A 19,240-nucleotide genomic window follows, 5' to 3' on the forward strand; every position below is an offset into this window, starting at 1 on the left:
CCTACGGACTGCATGCCCCGGGAACACGTTAGTAGCAACCAGGCCCTCCAGGAGCCAGGGTCAAGTTAGGCACCCAGTGGTTTTGCCATGAACTTGCAGCCTCACCCCCCCATGAGGGTCTTGCTTTAAAACTTCTAACTAATCAAATAATAATTCCCTATACACTGAAACGACAGTGGAAGCAGTAAACTCCTCAGTCTGTGCAAACTTTTATTCCGGAAGCTACAAGCATCCCCCCAGCCCTGCAGTTCTGTGGCACAGCGGCCGCCTCCACTGGTGCACGCCCTGTTGGAACTGGCTCCCTGTGTGGCTTTGTGATGGTCTCCCCAGGAGGCCTTGGTCACTCCGTTCCACGAAGCCCCTCAACTCCGTTTCTTCTTCTTCTTGCGGGGAGGAGGAGTGGGGTCTGCACCTGCTTTACCGCCAGCCTGCAGGAACTGTTGTGGGGCACTAGGAGCAACACAGCCATGAGAGTTGGAAAAGCAACAAGCTGTACACCTCCAGGTCCTTGAAGCGTTCCCTCCCCCCAAGCATCTTAGTTGTCAGTTTGTTTCTCAGTTGTTCCTGGGCTGCTGGAATTTGAGTTCCACAATGCCTGGAGGACTGCAGTAGGCTCCCCCCCCCCAATCTTGAAATCTGCAAAGGTTTCTGAAGCAGCAATACCTCTAAAACAAACAGCCTGCCATCCTTTAGATCCTTTTTAAAACTTCTTGACTCTTTCTGTGGTTGACTAATGCGAGCTTTTACACTGGGGTGGGGAGCCTTTGTTAGCCCAAAGGCGGCACAACGGCAGCAAAAGTGTATTTTACCCCCTTGCAAGAACAGGCAAGTCTGACTTGAGCACCTGCAAAGAGGCCTCTTTGCCAGCTGGGCCATGTGGACATGACGTTTAGAAGCAGGAGACCACCAGGGCAGGGGCTGGAGGTGGGCGCCTGGTGTCCATTCCTCCCCCCCGCAAAATACTTTGGATTAAGAGTGTGAGGAAGATGAGCCTCCACTGTGTGGGATTGTGAGTGGGTGAAAAGCTCCCTCCCTTTACTCAGGTTTGAGAGCAGAAGCCTGGTGGCATCCCCTTGGAGGGGTGTCACTGACCGGTGCAACTCTTCCGACTCCTTCCTTTCCCCAGACCCGGAAGAAAGAGCCGCCATCTTGCTCACCTTGGCCCCAGGCTGCCTCCCACATGTCGCCTTTCCAAGACTGCCACAAAGAAGCCATTGGTCAGCGTTTCTTTTGGGGAGGCTCTGAGGAAGCACTTGGCCTCAGCAAACGTGGCCAAGCCCCGATGGGTCCAGGAGGGCAGGACTTCCATCAGCCTGTGAGGGGAGGGCAGAAAGAGACAGGTAGCGGAGGTCATGGATGCCCCCCTGCCGCCCACCTCCCCTCTTACTTCTCGGCTACTAAACGAGGCTTAAGTTGTTTGTCAAGGGTGCAAGTCTGGACTGGGCGGATTTGCAGGAAGCACCAGCTGATCAGGATGGGGGAAATGCAGGTCCCCAGGGCCTGCTGCCTGGTAGGCACTACATTCTGCCCTCCGTCACAGCGCACAGGTCCCAAGGCATTTGGAAAAGGCCAGCTGAAAGCTGAGCCTCCTTGCCGCCGCCCCCCCGCAGCTCCGTGAAGCTCCCCTGCATTTTGAGTCTTGCTTTACCATGATCCCCTCCCCTCCAGTACCTGAAATCCTTTTCCAGCTGCTCCAGCATGTCCAGCACCACGGCCTCATTCTCCTCCGGGTACACTGAGCAGGTAGAGTAGACCAGGCGCTGGAGAGCAGGGAACCTCAGCGCATGAGCCAGCATTTTCCGCTGGAAGCTGGCCAGTGCCCGCAGGCGTTCCGGGAGGCTGGCACTCTCCTCCTCCTCAACTGGCAGCCGGCTGGCCATTCCTAGGTCAGAGGTCAATGGAGGTGTGTTACATCGAGCCAGCCTTTCCCAACCCGGTGCCCTCCAGGTGCTTCGGACTGCAGCAGCCTAAGCCAGCAACGTTGCCTTCCTCAGGTTTAAGGAAAGGCTGCCTTAAAGTGGTCGGTGGTCAGAGCTGACCTTCACCTCACACCTGTCTGGTAGCAACTGATCACATCTCATTAATGGGAGGCCCCTGCCTGGATTGAGGCTCACAGTGAATTAATCTTGCAAACCCAGAGATTGTTCCGCCCACCAGAGGTTCCATGATGGAAAAGCTTTGATTTGAAGGCTAGGAAGGGAACTATTCCAGCCAGGTCCACTTGATGACAGAAGATGCCACTACTGTGGCAGAAGAGAAAGGGCCAAAAGGCATCCTTAGCCATAACCCCCCCCCAATCAATTGTCCTGGACAGCTGCCCCCAATGTCTCTTCTGAGGTAAAGAGAGGCAGCAGAGGGCTTCTTTGCGCTTGCAGGCTGCTCCGCACCCTGAGTAGTGACTGCCTTGTTGATCTCTCGAGCGTCTTTCTACAATTGCTTGCAACTGCACCAGACAAAACCTGGAGAGCCACAGGCGGGGAAGAAGCATCCCCCAAGGAGTTCTCAAAGCCCGGCCGCTCACCTGAGCCGCTGCAGGAGGGGTCCAGAAGGATATATCTCACACAGCTGTATTTGGGGTCTTCAGGGTCTGTGGCTAGGAAGTCTTGGTGTGCCAGCTGATAGCAAGTGGCCCCTGCCCGGACCAACATGGTGCTCATGGTGGCCAGCCGCTTGGCATCAAGGTCGAAGGCAAAGATCTGGCTGCACGTCGAGATGACAGGAGTCGTTTATGAGGGCCGGTGGCCAAAGGCAGAGAGAGAGAAGGCCAAGACACATGGCCAGCACAGGAGGTTTGTCAGCCAGGGCTTGTAGGGCACAGCGCTTCTCAGAATCTGACACATCCCCCCCCCCAAAAAAAATCCCCCAAGCCTTGGCCCAATCTTTCTCCTGTTCGTACCTTTCCACTGGTTGAGACTCCCTGGAATTTCTTCTATCTCCTGTGCTTAGCCAATCACAGTCTCCGGTATGGCCAGCAAGTCCTGCCTTGTCTCCATGGGCAGTGGGGGGGAGGCCTTACTTAAAAAAGCAAACTCCTCTCATAGGGGAAAGGCATGGGCAGGGCGGCAGGACCCTACAGCCATCCATTCCCCCCCTTTCCTTTTCCTAGCAAAATTGGCATAGGCTGGGGCATGCCTAAGGGCGCCCGCACAGCATGCGTCTTCCAGTCAGTGGGCAACAGGGAGCTGATGAAGGAACTGGGATAGGCACAGGCTCCCTTCCCAAAGGACAGACTTGATGAAACAGATTCTGCACTCTTTGCTGCCCCAGATCCTTTAAGCAGCACCACTTCTCCTCTCAAGGTGCAAAAGGCAGGCCAGACTCCAGGAGCAAGAAAAGGGGAACAGCGACAGGCACACAAAACATCTTTCCTCCTCTCAAAACTGACCAGGATCCAGACCTAGAGCCGGGGTCAGGGGGTATAGCCTTTAAGGCTCCCTCTCCCCCTTAGAAGACAGACAGCCAAGCCCCCAAGCAAGGCTGGCTCTGCAGAAACGTGTCCACCACTGAGGATCTCTAGCCTGCCCTGACTTACCCCTTGTTCTTTAGGATAGCAGCCAGCTGGCTGGTTTTGTTGCCGGGGGCAGCACAAGCATCTATCACGTGGGAGCCTGGTGGGGGGTCCAGGAGGAAAGCAGGCAGGCAGCTGGCCTAGAAGAGGCAGAGAGGCAGTTCAGAAGGCCCCAAAACTTCAGACTGCCCTCTCAGACACTCTGCGGCAAGTTCTCAACAGCAGGTGAGGACATTTTGACACAGGCAGACTATTCCTGTCCAGCATCAAGAGAGGGCAAGGGAAGACACAGGGCCCCAAAGCCGGTGGTCCCAACCTTGTTTGCAAAGAGCCTGGTAAGGATGCATTTGGATTTCTGCCTTTTAAAAGGGAACGTGGCAGGTAAAATGACCCTCTCGCCTCCCCTGTGCCCCCGGTGAAGAAATGCTCCAGCATGCTCACCTTGTCCTGAAGGATGATGTGCCCAGCCACATAGAGCTGGTTCTCATGGAGGTCTGTCTGCGGGGGGAAAATGAGCAGCTCGGGAAGGTGGGGGTCCAGCAGGAATTTCTTCCCAGACAAGGAGCTCACGTCCTCCATGCTACAGAAGGAGAGATCTGCTTCACTCCCAAGCCCAGAGACCTCACAGAGCCCACCTGCTGTGCCCTCCCCATGCAGGGAACCCATGGCAGAGAGAGGGTCTGCCCCGATGGTGAAGCCCCACCCTCCTCAAAGACGGGCTTCCAAGTGTTTGGAAGGAGGAGGCACGCAGCATGTCTGGTCACTGATGCGGAGCCTCCTGGCTCACCCGCTGGGAAGCTGGTGCTAACCTGGCTGCTTTGCCCAGGAAGGCATAGCCGTAGCGCTTGAAGAAGTCAACGACATCGTCTACGCAGGTCTTTAAAGAGTTCACTCGGACGTAGCGTGGCACATGAGGGGCTGGAAACAAAAACGCTGGAAAGTTGAGTTCTCAGGTTAGGATGCTGGACTTCCCCCACCCATAAAGACTTCCTCCTCCTCCCCCGCCCCGCCGCATCCCATCTTGAGGTGTAGACAGGTTTGTGATTAAGAGGCCTATAAGTAAGTAAACTGACAAACAGCACCATTCTGCATAACCAGGACCGTAGAGCCTCGTATCCGGGCTGTACAGAGGGGCACCCTCAGACTGGCTGTTTCCCCAACTCCAAAACTCCTTTCCCTGGGGACCAGCCAAAGTCAGAGCCTGCACATTTCCCCCCAAGAGCTGCACTGCCTTTGAGAGAGGCTGGAGAATGCATACGTTGGTAGCGGGGAAGGTTTTGAGTTAGTTTTCTCAAGTGCAGCAGTCGAGTGAGGCCTTTCCCGGGCTCTTCACCCACCCTCCCTGCCCTCCTCTCCAGGCACGCACCTTGGCCAGCCCCTCCTGCCGGTGGCAGCAGATCTTCATTGCGGCTCACCTTCTTCTGGACTTTCAGGCGAGCGAGTTCGGCCTGCAGCCGGGCACGGTGCTTGAGCACAAGGGCCTTTCCGCGCCCCCCACCACGCAAGCCCTTGCCAAAGAGTAAGTCGTACACCAGCACCTGAAGAATAGGAGCGGCATCAGCACGCTGGCCTGGGGGAGCCAACGTGACCCCCCCCCGGCATTGTTTGTGGACTACAAGTCCTGTCACTTCAAATCCCTGGCCTGCTGGCAAGGCAGAGCCCCGCAACATTTGGCCAGTAACTCTTGCTAGTTGTGCTTTTCCTTTTAAGTCATTTCATTTATGTTTGCCACCCTGTGCTCCTTTGGGAGGGAGGGTAGGATATACATTCTGAGGAGGATAATGATAATAGGACCACCCTGCAACTGAGGAGACTGAGGAGTTGCGTGTGTCACCGCCCGGCCTGGCCGTAAGAAAGGAGGCCAGCAGGCTGGGGGTGGCGGGGCAATGCCCCATGAGCTTCCGCTGGTGCCTGCAGACCAGCCCCAAGAAAGGCCCTCTCTGGCTCTGCGTGGCGAAGACTGGGGCCATGGAGGCCGCCGCGAGATCACCCTCAAGAGACCAGCGGCTTCAAAGAGCAAAAGGAGAGTGCCTCCACAGAGGGAGCGCAGTGGCTGTTGCCGACTCCAGAGAACCAGACTCGGGAGAGGCCCACAGGGCTGTCGTGAGGAAGGAAGGCGAGGGCAGGGACCCCAGGTCTCTTCCCCTCCCCTCTCACTTTTGCCAGCTGTGGCTGCAGCTTCTTCTCTGCACGGAGCAAACCAGCGGCATCCAAGAGAGAGTCCAGCACAGGGGAATAGCGAAGGGTCTCTGAGACGAGGGCGCAGAGCAGCCGGGGGTTCTGGAAGAGGGGAAGGAGATGAACCGTCACGAACGGAGCAAACACTAACAGGGAGCCGGTGGCACCTGAAAGGCCAGCAAGTTTGCTGCAGCGTGAGCTTTCGTGGAGACGACACGAGCCCGCTTCCTCAGATGCTGGAAGTGAAATGTTAGTTGGCAGGTATATCAAGGAGGAAATGGCAAGGTGGGTTTCCCCTCCCCTCCCGATCTCTAATGCACAAGTGCCCACTCAGGGCCTGCAGCTTGCACTCGTCTACGGCGCACTCTTCAGGAGGTTTTGCAAAATATGCAGGCCCCACCACCAGGAGATAAAAACTCCTGGAGAGCCACTGCCTGGCAGTGCAGACAATACTGAGCTAGATGGACCACTGGCCTAATTTGGCATCACGCAGCAGCTTCCTGCCCTCCTACGACCCACCGCAGTGACCAGTCAGCCCCCCCCCGAAGCCCACCACGAGCACTAGCAATGGGTGCCCCCAAACAGACTTCCCCTGCACGGGGAGGCTCCATTTAAACCTCGCTCCCTCCGACTCCTCACACCTGCAGGATCCCCTTTCCTGGCGGCGCCCCCCCTTCGATCGGCCAGGGCGCCCCCTCCCCTCAGCTTGCCACGCTAATTCATGCAAGTGCATGCTAATTCGTGCAAATACACGCTAATTTATGCAACCGCGGGCCTGCTCGCCTGGAAGCGGCTCCCGTAGACGAGGGTCTTGAGGGCGCCCTCCCGGCGCTCCAGCCCAGCCAGGATCGAGGCCGCCGCGCCGTACAAGCCCGTCCCGGCCCCGCTCTTCCGCCCGCGCTCCCTCATGGCTCAAGGCTCCCAACGCGCATGCGGCGAGGGGAGGGAGAAGAGAGAAAGGGAGCTGCGCGTGCGTACAAGGGGGCGCAGCAGGGACGCTCGTGGAGCTATGAGGGCAGCCGCCGCCTCCCATAGAAACCAACAGAGAGGCAGTCAAGGGCTGTGATTGGACAGTAGCCAGTGTGTGCCCGCCCTCTTTATTATTTATTGTTGTTACTGCATTTATATCCCGCCTTTTCTCAAGGTGGCGTTCATGGTGCCTCTCCTCCTCCTCCTCCTCATTTTGATTCTCTCAACAACCCTGTGAGGTAGGTTAAGCTGAGAGACAGTGACTGGTGGCCAAGGTCACCCCAGTAAGCTTTGTGGCTGAGTGAGGATTTGAATCCTGGACTCTCTAACCACTACAACACGCTGCCCCTTCAAGGTCTTGCTGCTGGATTTGGCCCAGGAAGACGAGGCGGCCTGGCTCTGACTCTCCACAGGCGGCCCTGACCTGAGTGGTGCTTGGTCTGGAAAAACGCAAACCAGCCTCCGCATGGGAAATCCTGAACTGCAGGATCTCATCATGGCAGACTCCCCCCCCTGCAGGCAGCTGTGCTTAATGGGGTGGTGGTGCAGTCCTACATGTCTGTTTGGAAGTGAGTAGTCCCATAGCGTTCAGCGGCTGTTACGCTGAGGTAAGCATGAGCAGGACTGCAGCCTTAGAATACTTGTATTGCTCACAAAGCAGCTTGCAAAAAATCTCAGCACAAAACTGGGCCTGGCCTAGGAGCAGAGAGTGCCAGCAACTGAGATCCTGGTAGAAGCAGGGTGTCCTTTGGAGACAGTCTTACCGGTGGGCAGCTGGTGGCTTGCAGGGAGAGGTCCACGCAGCCCCCGGCACCACCTTTGGGGCCTTATGGACAAGCTAATCTGTGTTCCATCTTCCAGAAGGAAGGAGCGGCCAGCCAAGGTGACGTGGGGGGTGTATCTGCATGGGGAAGGGGGGAGGGAGGAGCAAGCACGTGTTGTGCAAGGTGAACCTTCAAGGTAACGGTGCAGACGTGCGATGGGGCAGGTGTGCTGGGTGAGCTCTGGGTTGAGCTCTGGCCTGAGAGGAGGAAGACAGCTGACTCTTCTTTTCCCGAAAGGAGGGATCTCTGAATACGGACCACAAACACTCCCCTTTCCCCAGAGTGGACTCCGCTCAGCCTTTTTCTGACACTCTTGCATTTTCCTGGGTGACATTTGCCTGCCTCCAGCCATCCCAAGGGGGCATTACCTTGCAGGCCACAAGGGGAGAAGCGCTTCTCTGAGGTGCTCTTTTGCGAAGTGCTGTGGCTGCCGCTGAAGGCAACGTGAGCAAGGGATCCCGAAGGCAGCGGAAGGTAAGGGCATTGTCCTTTGGGCTCTTGTGGCCATGGCTGGCTCTGTGGCTTGTTGTGGCGCTGCTGCTGTTATAAGGATCCCGAGAAGATCCAGCTGTGTTTTCCTGCTGGGGCAGCTTGGGGGCACCGAGCTCAACCAGGCTTACTCCCAGGTAACTCTGCGCTGGATTGCAGGCTCTGCTCAGGTTTTCCCTTTACAGAGCTATAAATTCCCATCACCTTTAACAAACTACATTTCCCATGATTCTTAGAGGGAAATCATGTGCCTTAAATGTGCATTGGTTGTGCTTTAAATGTATGATGTGGACTTGCCACAGCTTCTGGTTCTCACCCTTGCCTCTGCCTTGATCATCACGCTGGCCTACATTACAGGGCTATAGTAAAGCTTATAGCAAGACAGCGTGGGCAGAACGTGATGTGGTCTCAACATTTGAAAGCACTCTGCAAAAGGTAAGGATCTGGAATGTGTCTTGGGGGGGGTCCCTTTCCCTCCCCAGGCACCTGAGGAGAGAGCCCCTTTCCAAAGGCACCCCCTCCACCCTTGTTCCAGTAGAGCAAAACACAGGATGGCTATGGAACTTGGCTTCTCAATTTTACACACACTTTTGCCTTTTCACAAATCACTGTGAATTATTTAGTGTTTCTTTAGGATTTAGTTTGCTCCAGGAGTTGTTTTGGGTGTCAGGAGCTCAGCTTTGGGCCATGGGAGCAAAGTTTCCATAAATGGAAGGGTCCCTGCGAAGAACAAGTCCGGAGAGCATTTCCAAGCCATCCAGATCCTAAACATGCCTGCGTGGAGGGGGGCAAGCGGTTTTCAGGGCCAGGCACCCATCCTATTTGCATATCCTTGAAGAGTCAGACTTTCAGGCATCACTGTTTGGCAGCTGCCTGAAGACTGGTGTCCCCTGTGGCCGCACAGAGTTCTTTTGATGCCCACAGGGCAAAGTAGTTAGGAGCCAGGTGCTGATCTTCTGGGGTGTGTGGAATGGCCGTTGCCTGGATGCGGAGCTTGCGGGGTCCTCTCCTCCCAGGGCTAGACGCCTTTTCATGATGCAGGAGCAATCCATGTCCCCCAGGCCCTGCTTTGTTATTTTTGCGCATTCTTACCTTGCCCTAAGATTGCATTGTTTCTTTACCCATCTTATCAGCTCTTGCTGGTTGCAGTGCAGGAGATCTCTTCATCAGAAGGGGCAAGGAAGGACTGCTCTCGCCTCTCCCTGCCCTCATAACTGGGCTTTCCCACTTCAGGGCGCTGGGCCTCCAGGACTGGGCCGAGAAAGGCAGCAGGTGGCTGAAATGGCCCGGAAGATGAGCATTGAACAGCTGGAGGACCAGCTGCTGTGCCCGATTTGCCTGGAGGTCTTCAAAGAGCCCCTGATGCTGCAGTGTGGGCATTCCTATTGCAAGTCCTGCGTGGTGTCACTCTCGGGCGACCTGGAGGCGCAGCTCCTCTGCCCCGTCTGCCGCAAGGCCGTGGATTGCAGCAGCTCTCCGCCCAACGTCAACTTGGCCCGCATCATCGAGGCGCTGCACACGGCGGGCGACTCGGACCCCAATGAAGAGTCCTGCCCTCACCACCGCAACCCCCTCAGCCTCTTCTGCGAGCAAGACCAGGAGGTCATCTGCGGGCTCTGCGGCACCATTGGCTTGCACCAGCACCACAAGGTCATTCCCGTCTCGGCCGTCTACAGCCGGATGAAGGCAGGTGCTTGGATGGCACGGGGGGGGGGAGGAGGGAGGCTGAGGCAGCACCGACACCCTCCTGGTGATCCACTAAATGCCTGCTGGTTGCTAACTTAAGCGGCTCTTGATCTGATCCGGAAAAAAACCATTCACGGTCCTAATTAAAAAGAGCTCAGTGGCAGAGCAGCCCCTTTGCATGCAAAAGGTCACAGGTTGAACCCGGGCAGTATCCCAGGGTGGACTCGGAAACAGTCCTCTCTACAGCCCTGGAGAGAAGTCAGTGTAGACAATATTGAGCTGTAAGGCAGCACCTAAGAGTCTGGAACAGCTGCGCAGTAAGCCAGCCTCAGCCAACCCGGCCCCCTCCTCTCCGTCAGACTGTTGTGTTAAAAGATCTCACATCTGTCCTCTTGTTTTGTAAGTTTAGCACGCGCTCAGCAATTTGCAGGGGTTCTAACAAGCAATGAACGAGCCCACAGACGCCCATGGCTCCTCAAGGCAGTCCCTGCAACACCCACCCACCCCCTCAACCTCCCAGGGTCTGCTGAGGGTGCATCTCCCCTGGATTACCCCGGGTTCTCTGGTTGCCGGGGTTCAGGTGTGCCTTAACTGTGGCAATGCCCATGTTGTCAGCCTTGAGAATCCAGAGCAGCCTTCTCTAACCGGTGCCCTCCGGAGTCCCAGTGTTGTGCATTGGACGTGTTGTGTGTCCTGAGAACGGGGGTGGGGTATCCCGTGGGTGAGAAGGCTCCTTGGGCCAAGGGCGGCAGTCGCAAACAATCAGCAACAGAGCCCTCAAGGCAAACAAAGGGTTTGAAACAAAGGAATGGAAAAGCAAAGCTGGGAGTTCCCAGCCCTTTGGAGTGTGCCTGATACTGAGTAGGACAGTGATAAAGTCAGACATGCACATGTCTCTCCTTCCTGGAAAGGGGGTGTGTTTGACCGGCAGCAGAGCCAAACTCTGGAGGCAGCCTCGTGATGACTACATGCTTGGAAATTCAAAGCCCTGACCTTGAACCATGACCTCTCCTGCTGCTGAATCCCAGCGCAGGCCGATGGTGAGAGGTGGGAGGTGCTTTGTACATGCTCAGTGGCATGCATTTACTTTGGTTGCCCTCGTCCTGGGCGCTGCCATTCAAAACTGGCTCAGAGTTGGGTCCTGGCTCAAATTAAGTGACTGGCCTAGTGCTACAGCCTCTCCCAGAGTGTCTTCTGAGAGGAGTCCAAGGGCCACTTCAGGGGTCCCAAAACTGGTGCTGAGGTCACTTTTCAACTCCCTTCCCTTAGTTTAGAGAAAAGGTGAGTAAGAGGTGACATGACTGAAGTGTATAAAGTGGTGCAGGGCATGGAGAACGTGGATAGAGAAAAGTTTTTCTTCCTTGTAACACTAGAACTCGAGGACATCCAGTGAAGCTGAATATTGGGGAGACTCGGTACTGACAAAAGAACGTGCTTCACGCAGCGCATAGTTATGCTGTGGAACTTGCTGCCACCAAAGGCAGTGATGGCCACCAACTTGGATGGCTTTAAAAGAGAATGAGACAGATTCATGGAGGAGGAGGAGGCGGTGATCAGTGGCTGCCTGGAGCCACCATGGCTGGAGGCAGGGTGCTTCCAACTACCAGCTGCCGAAACTGCAGGCGAGGAGAGAGCTCCGGTGCTCAGCTTCTACTTGTGGGCTTCCCACCGGGGCATCCGGTTGGCCACTGGCCTGATCCAGTCTCTTGCGTTCCCTCGGCTTGTCAGAGAAGAGCCCAGAAAAGCCACGTTTGAGGTGGCCTTGGCGACGGGCTGAGTTCTCCCCTCTGGAGCCTCGGGGCAGAGATCTCAGGCGGCACGTTGTTGTCCAGCGTGTGTGTGGGGGTTGCTCAGAAGAGAATCCCGTCTAAAGCAGGAACACGCCTTATACTGAGTCAGACCATTGGGACATCTAGCTCAGGATTGCCCACACCACAGGCAGGGAACCCTTTTCAGACTTCTGGGCAACCTCCCAGGGTGGGCAGATGCCAGTGGTGGGCCTGGCCAGAGGGGAAAGTGGGCAGAGCAACGAAGGGAGATGTCACCTTTGTCCAGTAGATTAATTCCTCCTACACCCACTCACACACCCCTCTCTGTTCTCCATCCACAAGCGAGAGGCACTATCAGAGCTCACGGACACGTCCCAACCAGGCAAAGACACTCCAGGAGGGATGCAGAGTAGAGCTGGGGAGAGTCCCAAGGGCCAGACAGAGAGGACTGGAGGGCCGCATTCAGCTCCTGGGCCTGAGTTCCCCCAGCTCTACTCTACACTGGCTGGCAGCAGCTCTCCAGAGTTTCAGGCAGGGAGTCTCTCCCAGCTCTCCCTGGAGATGCGGCCATCGCCTCACCCTTCAAACACCCAGCCGGTCACTGCGCTCTGCAGGCAAGGGCCTCCTGCAGACATCATCTCATCAGGAGGTCCGTTCCGCCAAACACAGGAAACTGGACCTGTAGTGTAGTGGCACCTGCCTTGTGGAATTCCCTCCAATGGGAGACAGGCTCCTGCTGAAGACCTTCCTCTTCCAACAAGCCTTTTAAGTAGAGACCATATCCCAGTCTGTGTCTGTGTCAAAACTGCTTTTTATGATTTTTTAAAAGCTTTTTTTAAAAAAGATGTTTTGTTTAAATATGTTTTAAAATCTGTTTTCAAGAAGTTTTAGAGTGTTTTTAGTGTTTTGTTTGCCATCGTGGGCTTCTTCTAGGAGGAAGGGCGGGATATAAAATTTAATAATAATATAATTATAATAATGGATTAAACCTGGGACTTTATGCATGCAAAGGAGGGGTTCTGCCACTGGGATACGGCCCTTCCCCTTAACAACAGCTGGACACTGTTGGAAGCATAACAGCAGGCAGCACTTGCCTTGGCCTGAGCCACTAAAGCTCGTTTCTGCTTCCTCAGGAGAAGCTCTCTGTCTTGGTGACTGAGGTGCAGAAGCAGAAGGCCAGCCTGGACGAGCAGGTCAGCAAGCTGATGAACAACAAGACACGCATCGGGGTGAGTTGGCGGAGGCCGGCCGTGGTGGTCCAGCGCCCTTTCTGACTGCATCCCCCATTCCTTCCTCCCCCCCCATCATTTTATGCAGCACTGTAGGCATGAGAGTGCTTGCCACGGCGGGGGGAGGGGAGTCCCGTATGGAGGGAAGACGAATGTTCCTTGCCAAATACAGAGTGGAGACGGCTTCCTCAGCAGTGGCCGCCTTGTGCGTATCCACCACAAATTCTGACACACACATGTCAGTTTGCAAAAGGGAGATCACCTGAAGCCCCAGACTCTTGAGAATGTGCAGCTGAGGGACTGTGACTGGCTGAATTCTCCCTGGGACACGTCCACCATCATCTTCCCTCCACATTTGGCATGAGTGGTGCAGCCACAGAACTGCTTACAACAGGAAGCAGGTGGATGTCTTTCCATAGTCACGCCACTTCCATTCCTGGGACAGAGTGCACGTCCCTTGCACCAAAGTGAACCAAAGTGAACCAAAGCTTTGCATGCGTTCAGTATGTCAGGAACTGAATTTTGGAAGTTAACATCCTGCTTCCAAAATGTTCAGGTTCCGTTTCAAAGTTAGGCTTAAGAAAGAAAACAAAACCTTAAATCTTAACGCTTACTGAATAATTTTAAATGTGATTTGATTCATTCTGGCCCTTTTTCTCTACCTCCTCTATTCAACAGAATCCCAATGCTAAATGCTGAAATATAAAAGCTGTGTGTGGGAGTGAGGAATCTGAACTTTTGCAAAGGACTCAGAGTAAACAGAATTTGCTTAAAGATGTTTGGTTTCAAATTCATGACCAGGTTTAATAGCAAAGTCCCAGGCTGTACCTGTATTTACATGTTTTTCTTGTTTGATGGCTTGTATGTTTGCCATCCTGAGCTCTTTGGGGAGGAAGGGCCCAGACAGAACTTTTTTAAAAAGAGGCTGTTAAGTGAAGGAGACGCAGTCTGGGGTTTACAAGGAGGAATTCTTTCTGAATCACCATCCTTGATTTCTCAGAAGCAGCTCTTGCTCAAGCAGGAAGCATCTCCAACGAATCTAGGACATAAGAAAGCCACAACATCCCTTTGCAAAACACCTGATGCCACACCGTCAATATTGACTTTGCTGGACTGCCTGCGTGCTGTTATTTTTAACTTCTTAATCTTGCTTTCAAGGACAATGGGTCAGGGCAACCCACAATGCCAGGTTTGCCACCAGCTTCTGCTACCATGAAGCACCGTGGCAGGGAGCCCTGTGGAGACAGCCCACAGAGGTAGAGGCCAGAGTTAAGTCCCCCCCCTAAGCCGTGCATTGTCCCCTTTCCCCAGAACGAGTCGGATGTCTTCAAATGGGTGGTCCGGAAGCAGTTCCAGGAACTGCACAGGTATGTCGATGAAGAGAAGGCCAGGTTCCTGGGGCAGATCGAGAGGGAGGCAGCGCACCTCATTGCCTCCATCGAGGTTCAGGTGAATCAGACGGCAGACACCTTGCAGAAGCTGAAGGAGTTGGAGAGTTCTCTGGAGAAACTCAACAACGAAGGCCAGCTGGATTTCATAAGGGTATGCTTGCCTGCTCTGGGTAGCAAAGACTGCTGGAAGACGCAGTGTTGAGGTCTGAGGCAGAAAACCCACGTGGCCAACAGATACCATACACACATGCACATGCCCCGATTCACGTGGGGGGCAGCCTTCTGCTGCGCAAGCTCCATCAAAACGAATGGGGGCTGCAGATGGACACACAAGGGGGGATCCATTGCAATTGGGGGCAGGGGCCCCCTCAGGAGTCCATATGATCCATGGGTCCCCTTAGTGCCTAGCGGCTTAGGAGTCCAGGGGTATGCAGTCGTCTGTGTTTCATTAGGGGCTAGCAACATGCAGAGTTCTAGAGGGCCAGGGGAGTCCAGGAGGCCTTCCTCAATCTAGTGGCCTTCCAGATGGAATCCCAGCTCCCAGCATCCCTGAACATTGGCCATGCTAGCAGAGGAGGCTAATGAGGGTTGCATTTGAAAACATCTGGAGGGCACGAGGTTGGGGAAAGCTAGGTCTAGGGGATCCTTTGGGGTCAAGATCTGCCAGAGTCCACGTGCCCCCTCCCCTGCATGGAGTCTAGCTTTCTGCTGCAATCAAGATCTGTTGGGGTTTATGGTGATGCGGGCCTCCAGAGGTTTATAGGAGTGGGGGGGGGCATGGGAGGAGGGATGCTCTGCAGCCCCAGTACAGTTTGCCCCATTTCTCATCCCTCCTCCAGTGTGAGGCTGTGCAACAGATCCTCTAATAGCTCACCAAGCCCTCCTACATCTCTTTGTTTTGCAGAAATACAGATCTCTTCCTTCCAGGTAGGTGGAACCATTGGGGGGGGGGGGAAGAGAGAGCATGCCTTATTTATTTATTTATTTTGTTTATTTATTACATTTATATACCGCCCCATAGCTGAAGCCAGGCTCTCTCCAGTGTCCTCAGGGGGTTACAGTAAGTGTCCATGCACAAGAAGTGAGGAAGAATCAGATGCGTTTCTCTCTTACTCTCGACAATTTTTTTTTGGACAGCCCTCCCTGAAGATGCCGTGGGCGGATGGGACCTGAGCCCTTCGCATGCAAAGCAGATGCTCTGCCACGGAGCTCTGGCCCTTCCCCAAACCCTCCAAGGCTTGCCCAACCTCATCACCACAACAACCAAATCAGGGCCAGGTGGTTGAGAAGCTGTAAGTGGTTATGCTTGCAGCAGTGGAGACGGGTGGCTCCGACATCAGTGGGGCAGTGAATCCATTCCGGATTTTAGTCCAAACTTTCAAGGAGCTGAAAGCACCTTGGACAGCTGCTTGAAAGTTCGGACTAAACCCTGGAGTGAATTCCACTGCCCCACTGGCATCGGAGCCACTCGCCTCCACTGGCTTGCAGCCTTCATTTGGAGAGAATCATGCTGCAAATCACTGTTTCTCCCCCCCTCCAGGTCTGAGCTACCTCACCAGCACCCACCCGACGGCGCCTTCAGCTCCCTCTCCTTTAAGCCCAACTTCCACCAAGATGACATCAGGATGATGGTCTGGAAGCGGCTCCTACGTAAAGTCCTCCCAGGTATGGCCTGCTGGCGCTGTTGGACAGGAAGAGGGCAGGTGCCCTGCTGGGGGCTTAAAGCAGCCCGTTCCCCATTCTGGTGCCCTCTGGATGCTTTGCGCTCTGAATTCCCATCAGCTACTGCTGCATTATTTATTTATTTGAAAGCATTTACAAACTGCTTGATATTTTTTAAAAAATCTCTAAGCAGTGGACAATATTTTTACAAAACGATATTATAAAAAAAATACAGTCTAAAACAAGGACAACAAAAGACTGCAGTACAAAAGCACATGAAATGGATAAAACAGCAATCAAGGGGTTGAAGCACATAGAACCAGCCTGGGGAAAAGGTAACTCTTTGCCAGATGTTTGGGGCAACTGGTGGCTGCTGCTTTGCATACGGCAGAGGGAGGGGCGTCCCCTAATAGAGGGTCAACAGCAGAAGAATGCCCCTACGATGCTGGGGCTGATGGGAGCACAGCCACGCTGGCCAGGGCTGGTGCTGCTGGGGAGGATCAGAATCAGAATAGTAGAGTTGGAAGGGGCCTATAAGGCCATCAAGTCCAACCCCCTGTGCAATGCAGGAATCCAAATCAAAGCATTCCCAACAGATGGCTGTCCACCTGCCTCTTGAATGCCTCCAGTGTTGGAGAGGTAGTTCCATTGTCCTATGGCTCTAACAGTTAGGAAGTTTTTCCTGATGTCCAGTCGAAATCTGGCTTCCTGCAACTTGAGCCCATTATTCTGTGTCCTGCACTGTGGGACGATCGAGAAGAGATCCCGGCCCTCCTCTGTGTGGCAACCTTTCATGTACTTGAGTGCATGAGTACATGGGAGATGGAGGCCAAAGCCTCTTAAAGGGACCAGCTTGGGGAAGGCAGGCTGAAATCCCCTCTTGTGTGTTTTTGTATCCTGTGTGATGGTGGTTAAGGCATCACAGCCGAGGGAAATGGGGTGGGGGATGAGGGTGGATTTTTGCATCCTTGGCTCGGTCCCGTCGACAGAGCCCCTGGCCTTTTTGGCTGGGGCACATTCCCTGGAGGAGCCCCCTCCTGATTTGCCCCCCTTCTCGTAGCCCCAGAGATGCTGAAGTTGGACCCGGTGAGCGCACACCCCATGCTGGAGCTGTCCAAGGGGAACATGGTGGTCCAGTGTGGGCTTTCCTTCCAGCGGCGAGGCAGCAATCCCGACCGCTTTGACTACAGCAACTGCATCCTGGCCCACAAGGGCTTCTCCTGGGGGAGGCACTACTGGGAGGTTATCGTAGGGCCCAAGAGCCACTGGCGCTTGGGGGTCATCAAGGCCAACGTCAGCCGCAAGGGCAAGCTGAACAAGAGCCCCGAGCATGGCGTGTGGCTGATCGGCTTGAAGGAAGGAAAGGTCTACGAGGCTTTCAACAGCCCCCGGGTGGTGCTGCCCCTCTCGGCCCGCCCACAGCGCATCGGGGTCTACCTGCACTACGAGAAGGGCGAGCTGACCTTCTACAACGCCGACAGCCCCGACGAGCTGGTGCCCATTTACACCTTTCAAGCTGAGTTCCAGGCCAAGCTGTATCCCATCCTGGACATGTGCTGGCACGAACGGGGCACCAACAATCTGCCCATCATCCTGCCCACTCCCGCCATGCTGCAAGCCCAAGATGACTGCCCCAATGCCCAGGAGCCCACCAAGTTATAGGGGGAAGTTTCTGCCTGCCAAGCCATGGAGGGAGTGGCACGCTGCTGCTGCTGTTCACAGGAGCGACTGAAGGAAGGCCGCAGACCTGCTCTTTGCCCTGAGCACAGCAAGTTCAGCTGAAGAAACCCTGATCGAGACTGGAGTTGTGTGTCAGGAAGGCCCAGCTCCCACGTAACCAAGCTGGGATGCAGAACCCTGTTGTCTTGAACTTGGCAACAAGAGGCATAACATGCTGGTTAATTCAGGAGCCAAATTAAGCAAGCCAACAAGGAATAAGAGAGAGAGAGAGAGACCAAAACTTTTTGGGTCCTAGAGAATCCCAACGACCCCACCCCACCCCCACTTCATATGTTGTGACCCGCAGCAGGAGGTAAATGTGATAAATAAGTAATGGATAAATAATTAACATGGGGACCAGTCTGGTGGGATGTTCTCCTGTGAAAGCCCCAATGGGACAAACTCTGCTCCCCGTTCATATCTGAGTGGCTCACGCAGGAGGACATCCTCTGTTCCAGATTGTGTGACCCATGGACCAGATCGGGCATCCGCCCAACCAGCCGTCCTGGATGGTGCTCCGAATCTGAGGCCTAGTTTAGCCAGCTCACCTTGCCTTTGGGCTGCTTGCCAGGTGAGCGATGCTGACACTTCAGAGGTCTGTTGCTTTCCTCTCTTTCTGCCTTTCAGTTGAAAGACTTGATTGAATGCTCCCTCCTTACACGTTGCCTCAGTCTTCCTGCTTTTGCTACAGCAGCAGGGCCATGTTAAAAAGGGGGGGGAAGATACCAGTGGTGACTGGTGGCTCCATGTCATTGGGTTTCAGTCTGAAGTTTCAAAGAGCTGTCCAAGGTGCTTCACCAGCCTTGGTGCCCTACAGATCCTTTGGACTGCAACCCCCATCGGCCCCAGCCAGCTTGTCCCTGTGATGCTAGGGCTGATGGGAGTTGTATCAAGTTGGGAAAGGCTGGTTTAAGCGTTACTCTTGAGCAGGGCCATCTGGCCCCCATAGATGTTGCTGAACTACAATTCCCATTAGCCCCAGCACGCTTGGCCAAGGGGCAGGGATGATGGGAGTTGCAGTTCAGCAACATCTGGGGGGCTGAAGGTTCCCTACGCCTGATCTCGACTCAAGGCAGCCTATAATGAGTAAATAAATATTCCCATTGCGGTTCAACAAAATTGTTGTGACCCAGCAGTGGTGCAACCCAGCTGAAGCAACTTGAAGGTGTGGAGTCCCCACTGACGTCTGCCCACGTGGCAGAAACTCCAGTGGTTCAGGAGGCTGGCAAGAACTCTTTTATTTCTGAATAAAAAAAGATTTAAAATTGTGAAACTATATTTTTAGCCTTAGCTGTTGGTTGTTACTGCATTTTATTTTTATTGTGTTCTTGTTATTTTGGTGGCTAATTTTTTAAGATGATAAATGTTGTATTATTGAATAAATGTTCCTGGCAGCCATTTCAATGTTCCTGGTAGCCATTGTAAACCCCCACTGGACCAAAAGGCATGAAATAAACGAAGATAAAGATTCCCATTGTTTTGCCTCATGAAAACTTTGTACGTGGTACCCAGTTTTTAGAAGATAGCACAGTTGCTAATTCGAATAATGAGGTTGCATTCAGTGTTAGTCCTACTCAGAGAAGACCCACTGAAATTAAAGGACATGGCTGAGGTCCATTAATGTTAGTGGGTCTACCCTGAGTAGAATTTAGTTGGATACAATCCATGGAGTAAAAAAAAGGGTTAAAGGAAAGGTGTCCCTGCACTTATAGTGCGAGTCATTTCCTACTCTTAGGGTGATGTCTTGCGATGTTTACTAGGCAGACCGTATATATGGGGTGGGAAATGGAGAATGGAAGTGATTGAACTTATTGTT

At 54.1% G+C, this 19,240-nt stretch overlaps 2 protein-coding genes across 18 annotated transcripts; one reads left to right on the plus strand and one right to left on the minus strand.

The window, feature by feature from the left end:
* Nucleotides 1–196: 196 nt before the first annotated feature.
* NSUN5 (NOP2/Sun RNA methyltransferase 5) lies at nucleotides 197–6,734 on the minus strand. 3 transcript variants are annotated; one of them, XM_061604626.1, is made up of 10 exons: nucleotides 6,470–6,734; nucleotides 5,666–5,788; nucleotides 4,924–5,046; nucleotides 4,318–4,441; nucleotides 3,950–4,088; nucleotides 3,533–3,648; nucleotides 2,522–2,700; nucleotides 1,672–1,882; nucleotides 1,158–1,313; nucleotides 197–450 (listed from the first exon to the last, which is right to left on the minus strand). In XM_061604626.1, the coding sequence occupies exons 1-10, from the start codon at nucleotides 6,717–6,719 to the stop codon at nucleotides 363–365; spliced, it is 1,509 nt and encodes a 502-aa protein (XP_061460610.1). In that variant the 5' UTR covers nucleotides 6,720–6,734; the 3' UTR covers nucleotides 197–362. The 3 variants fall into 3 exon arrangements, with proteins under 3 accessions (XP_061460610.1, XP_061460612.1, XP_061460613.1); XM_061604628.1 differs by having other exon boundaries at nucleotides 4,875–5,046; nucleotides 6,470–6,658; XM_061604629.1 differs by having other exon boundaries at nucleotides 4,318–4,426; nucleotides 4,875–5,046; nucleotides 6,470–6,656.
* TRIM50 (tripartite motif containing 50) lies at nucleotides 6,701–17,712 on the plus strand. Of its 15 annotated transcripts, none has more exons than XM_061604612.1 (10): nucleotides 6,702–6,894; nucleotides 7,011–7,263; nucleotides 7,717–7,953; nucleotides 8,326–8,403; nucleotides 9,102–9,654; nucleotides 12,557–12,652; nucleotides 13,964–14,194; nucleotides 14,948–14,970; nucleotides 15,584–15,708; nucleotides 16,766–17,712. In XM_061604612.1, the coding sequence occupies exons 4-10, from the start codon at nucleotides 8,369–8,371 to the stop codon at nucleotides 17,365–17,367; spliced, it is 1,665 nt and encodes a 554-aa protein (XP_061460596.1). In that variant the 5' UTR covers nucleotides 6,702–6,894; nucleotides 7,011–7,263; nucleotides 7,717–7,953; nucleotides 8,326–8,368; the 3' UTR covers nucleotides 17,368–17,712. The 15 variants fall into 15 exon arrangements, with proteins under 15 accessions (XP_061460601.1, XP_061460607.1, XP_061460596.1 ...); XM_061604614.1 differs by having other exon boundaries at nucleotides 7,828–7,953; XM_061604617.1 differs by lacking the exon at nucleotides 7,717–7,953 and having other exon boundaries at nucleotides 6,701–6,894; nucleotides 7,011–7,538; nucleotides 9,202–9,654.
* The last annotated feature ends 1,528 nt before the right edge of the window (nucleotides 17,713–19,240 follow it).

The sequence above is a fragment of the Rhineura floridana genome, chromosome 21 (assembly GCF_030035675.1).
Source record: "Rhineura floridana isolate rRhiFlo1 chromosome 21, rRhiFlo1.hap2, whole genome shotgun sequence".
In the NCBI taxonomy this organism is placed as follows: domain Eukaryota; kingdom Metazoa; phylum Chordata; class Lepidosauria; order Squamata; family Rhineuridae; genus Rhineura; species Rhineura floridana.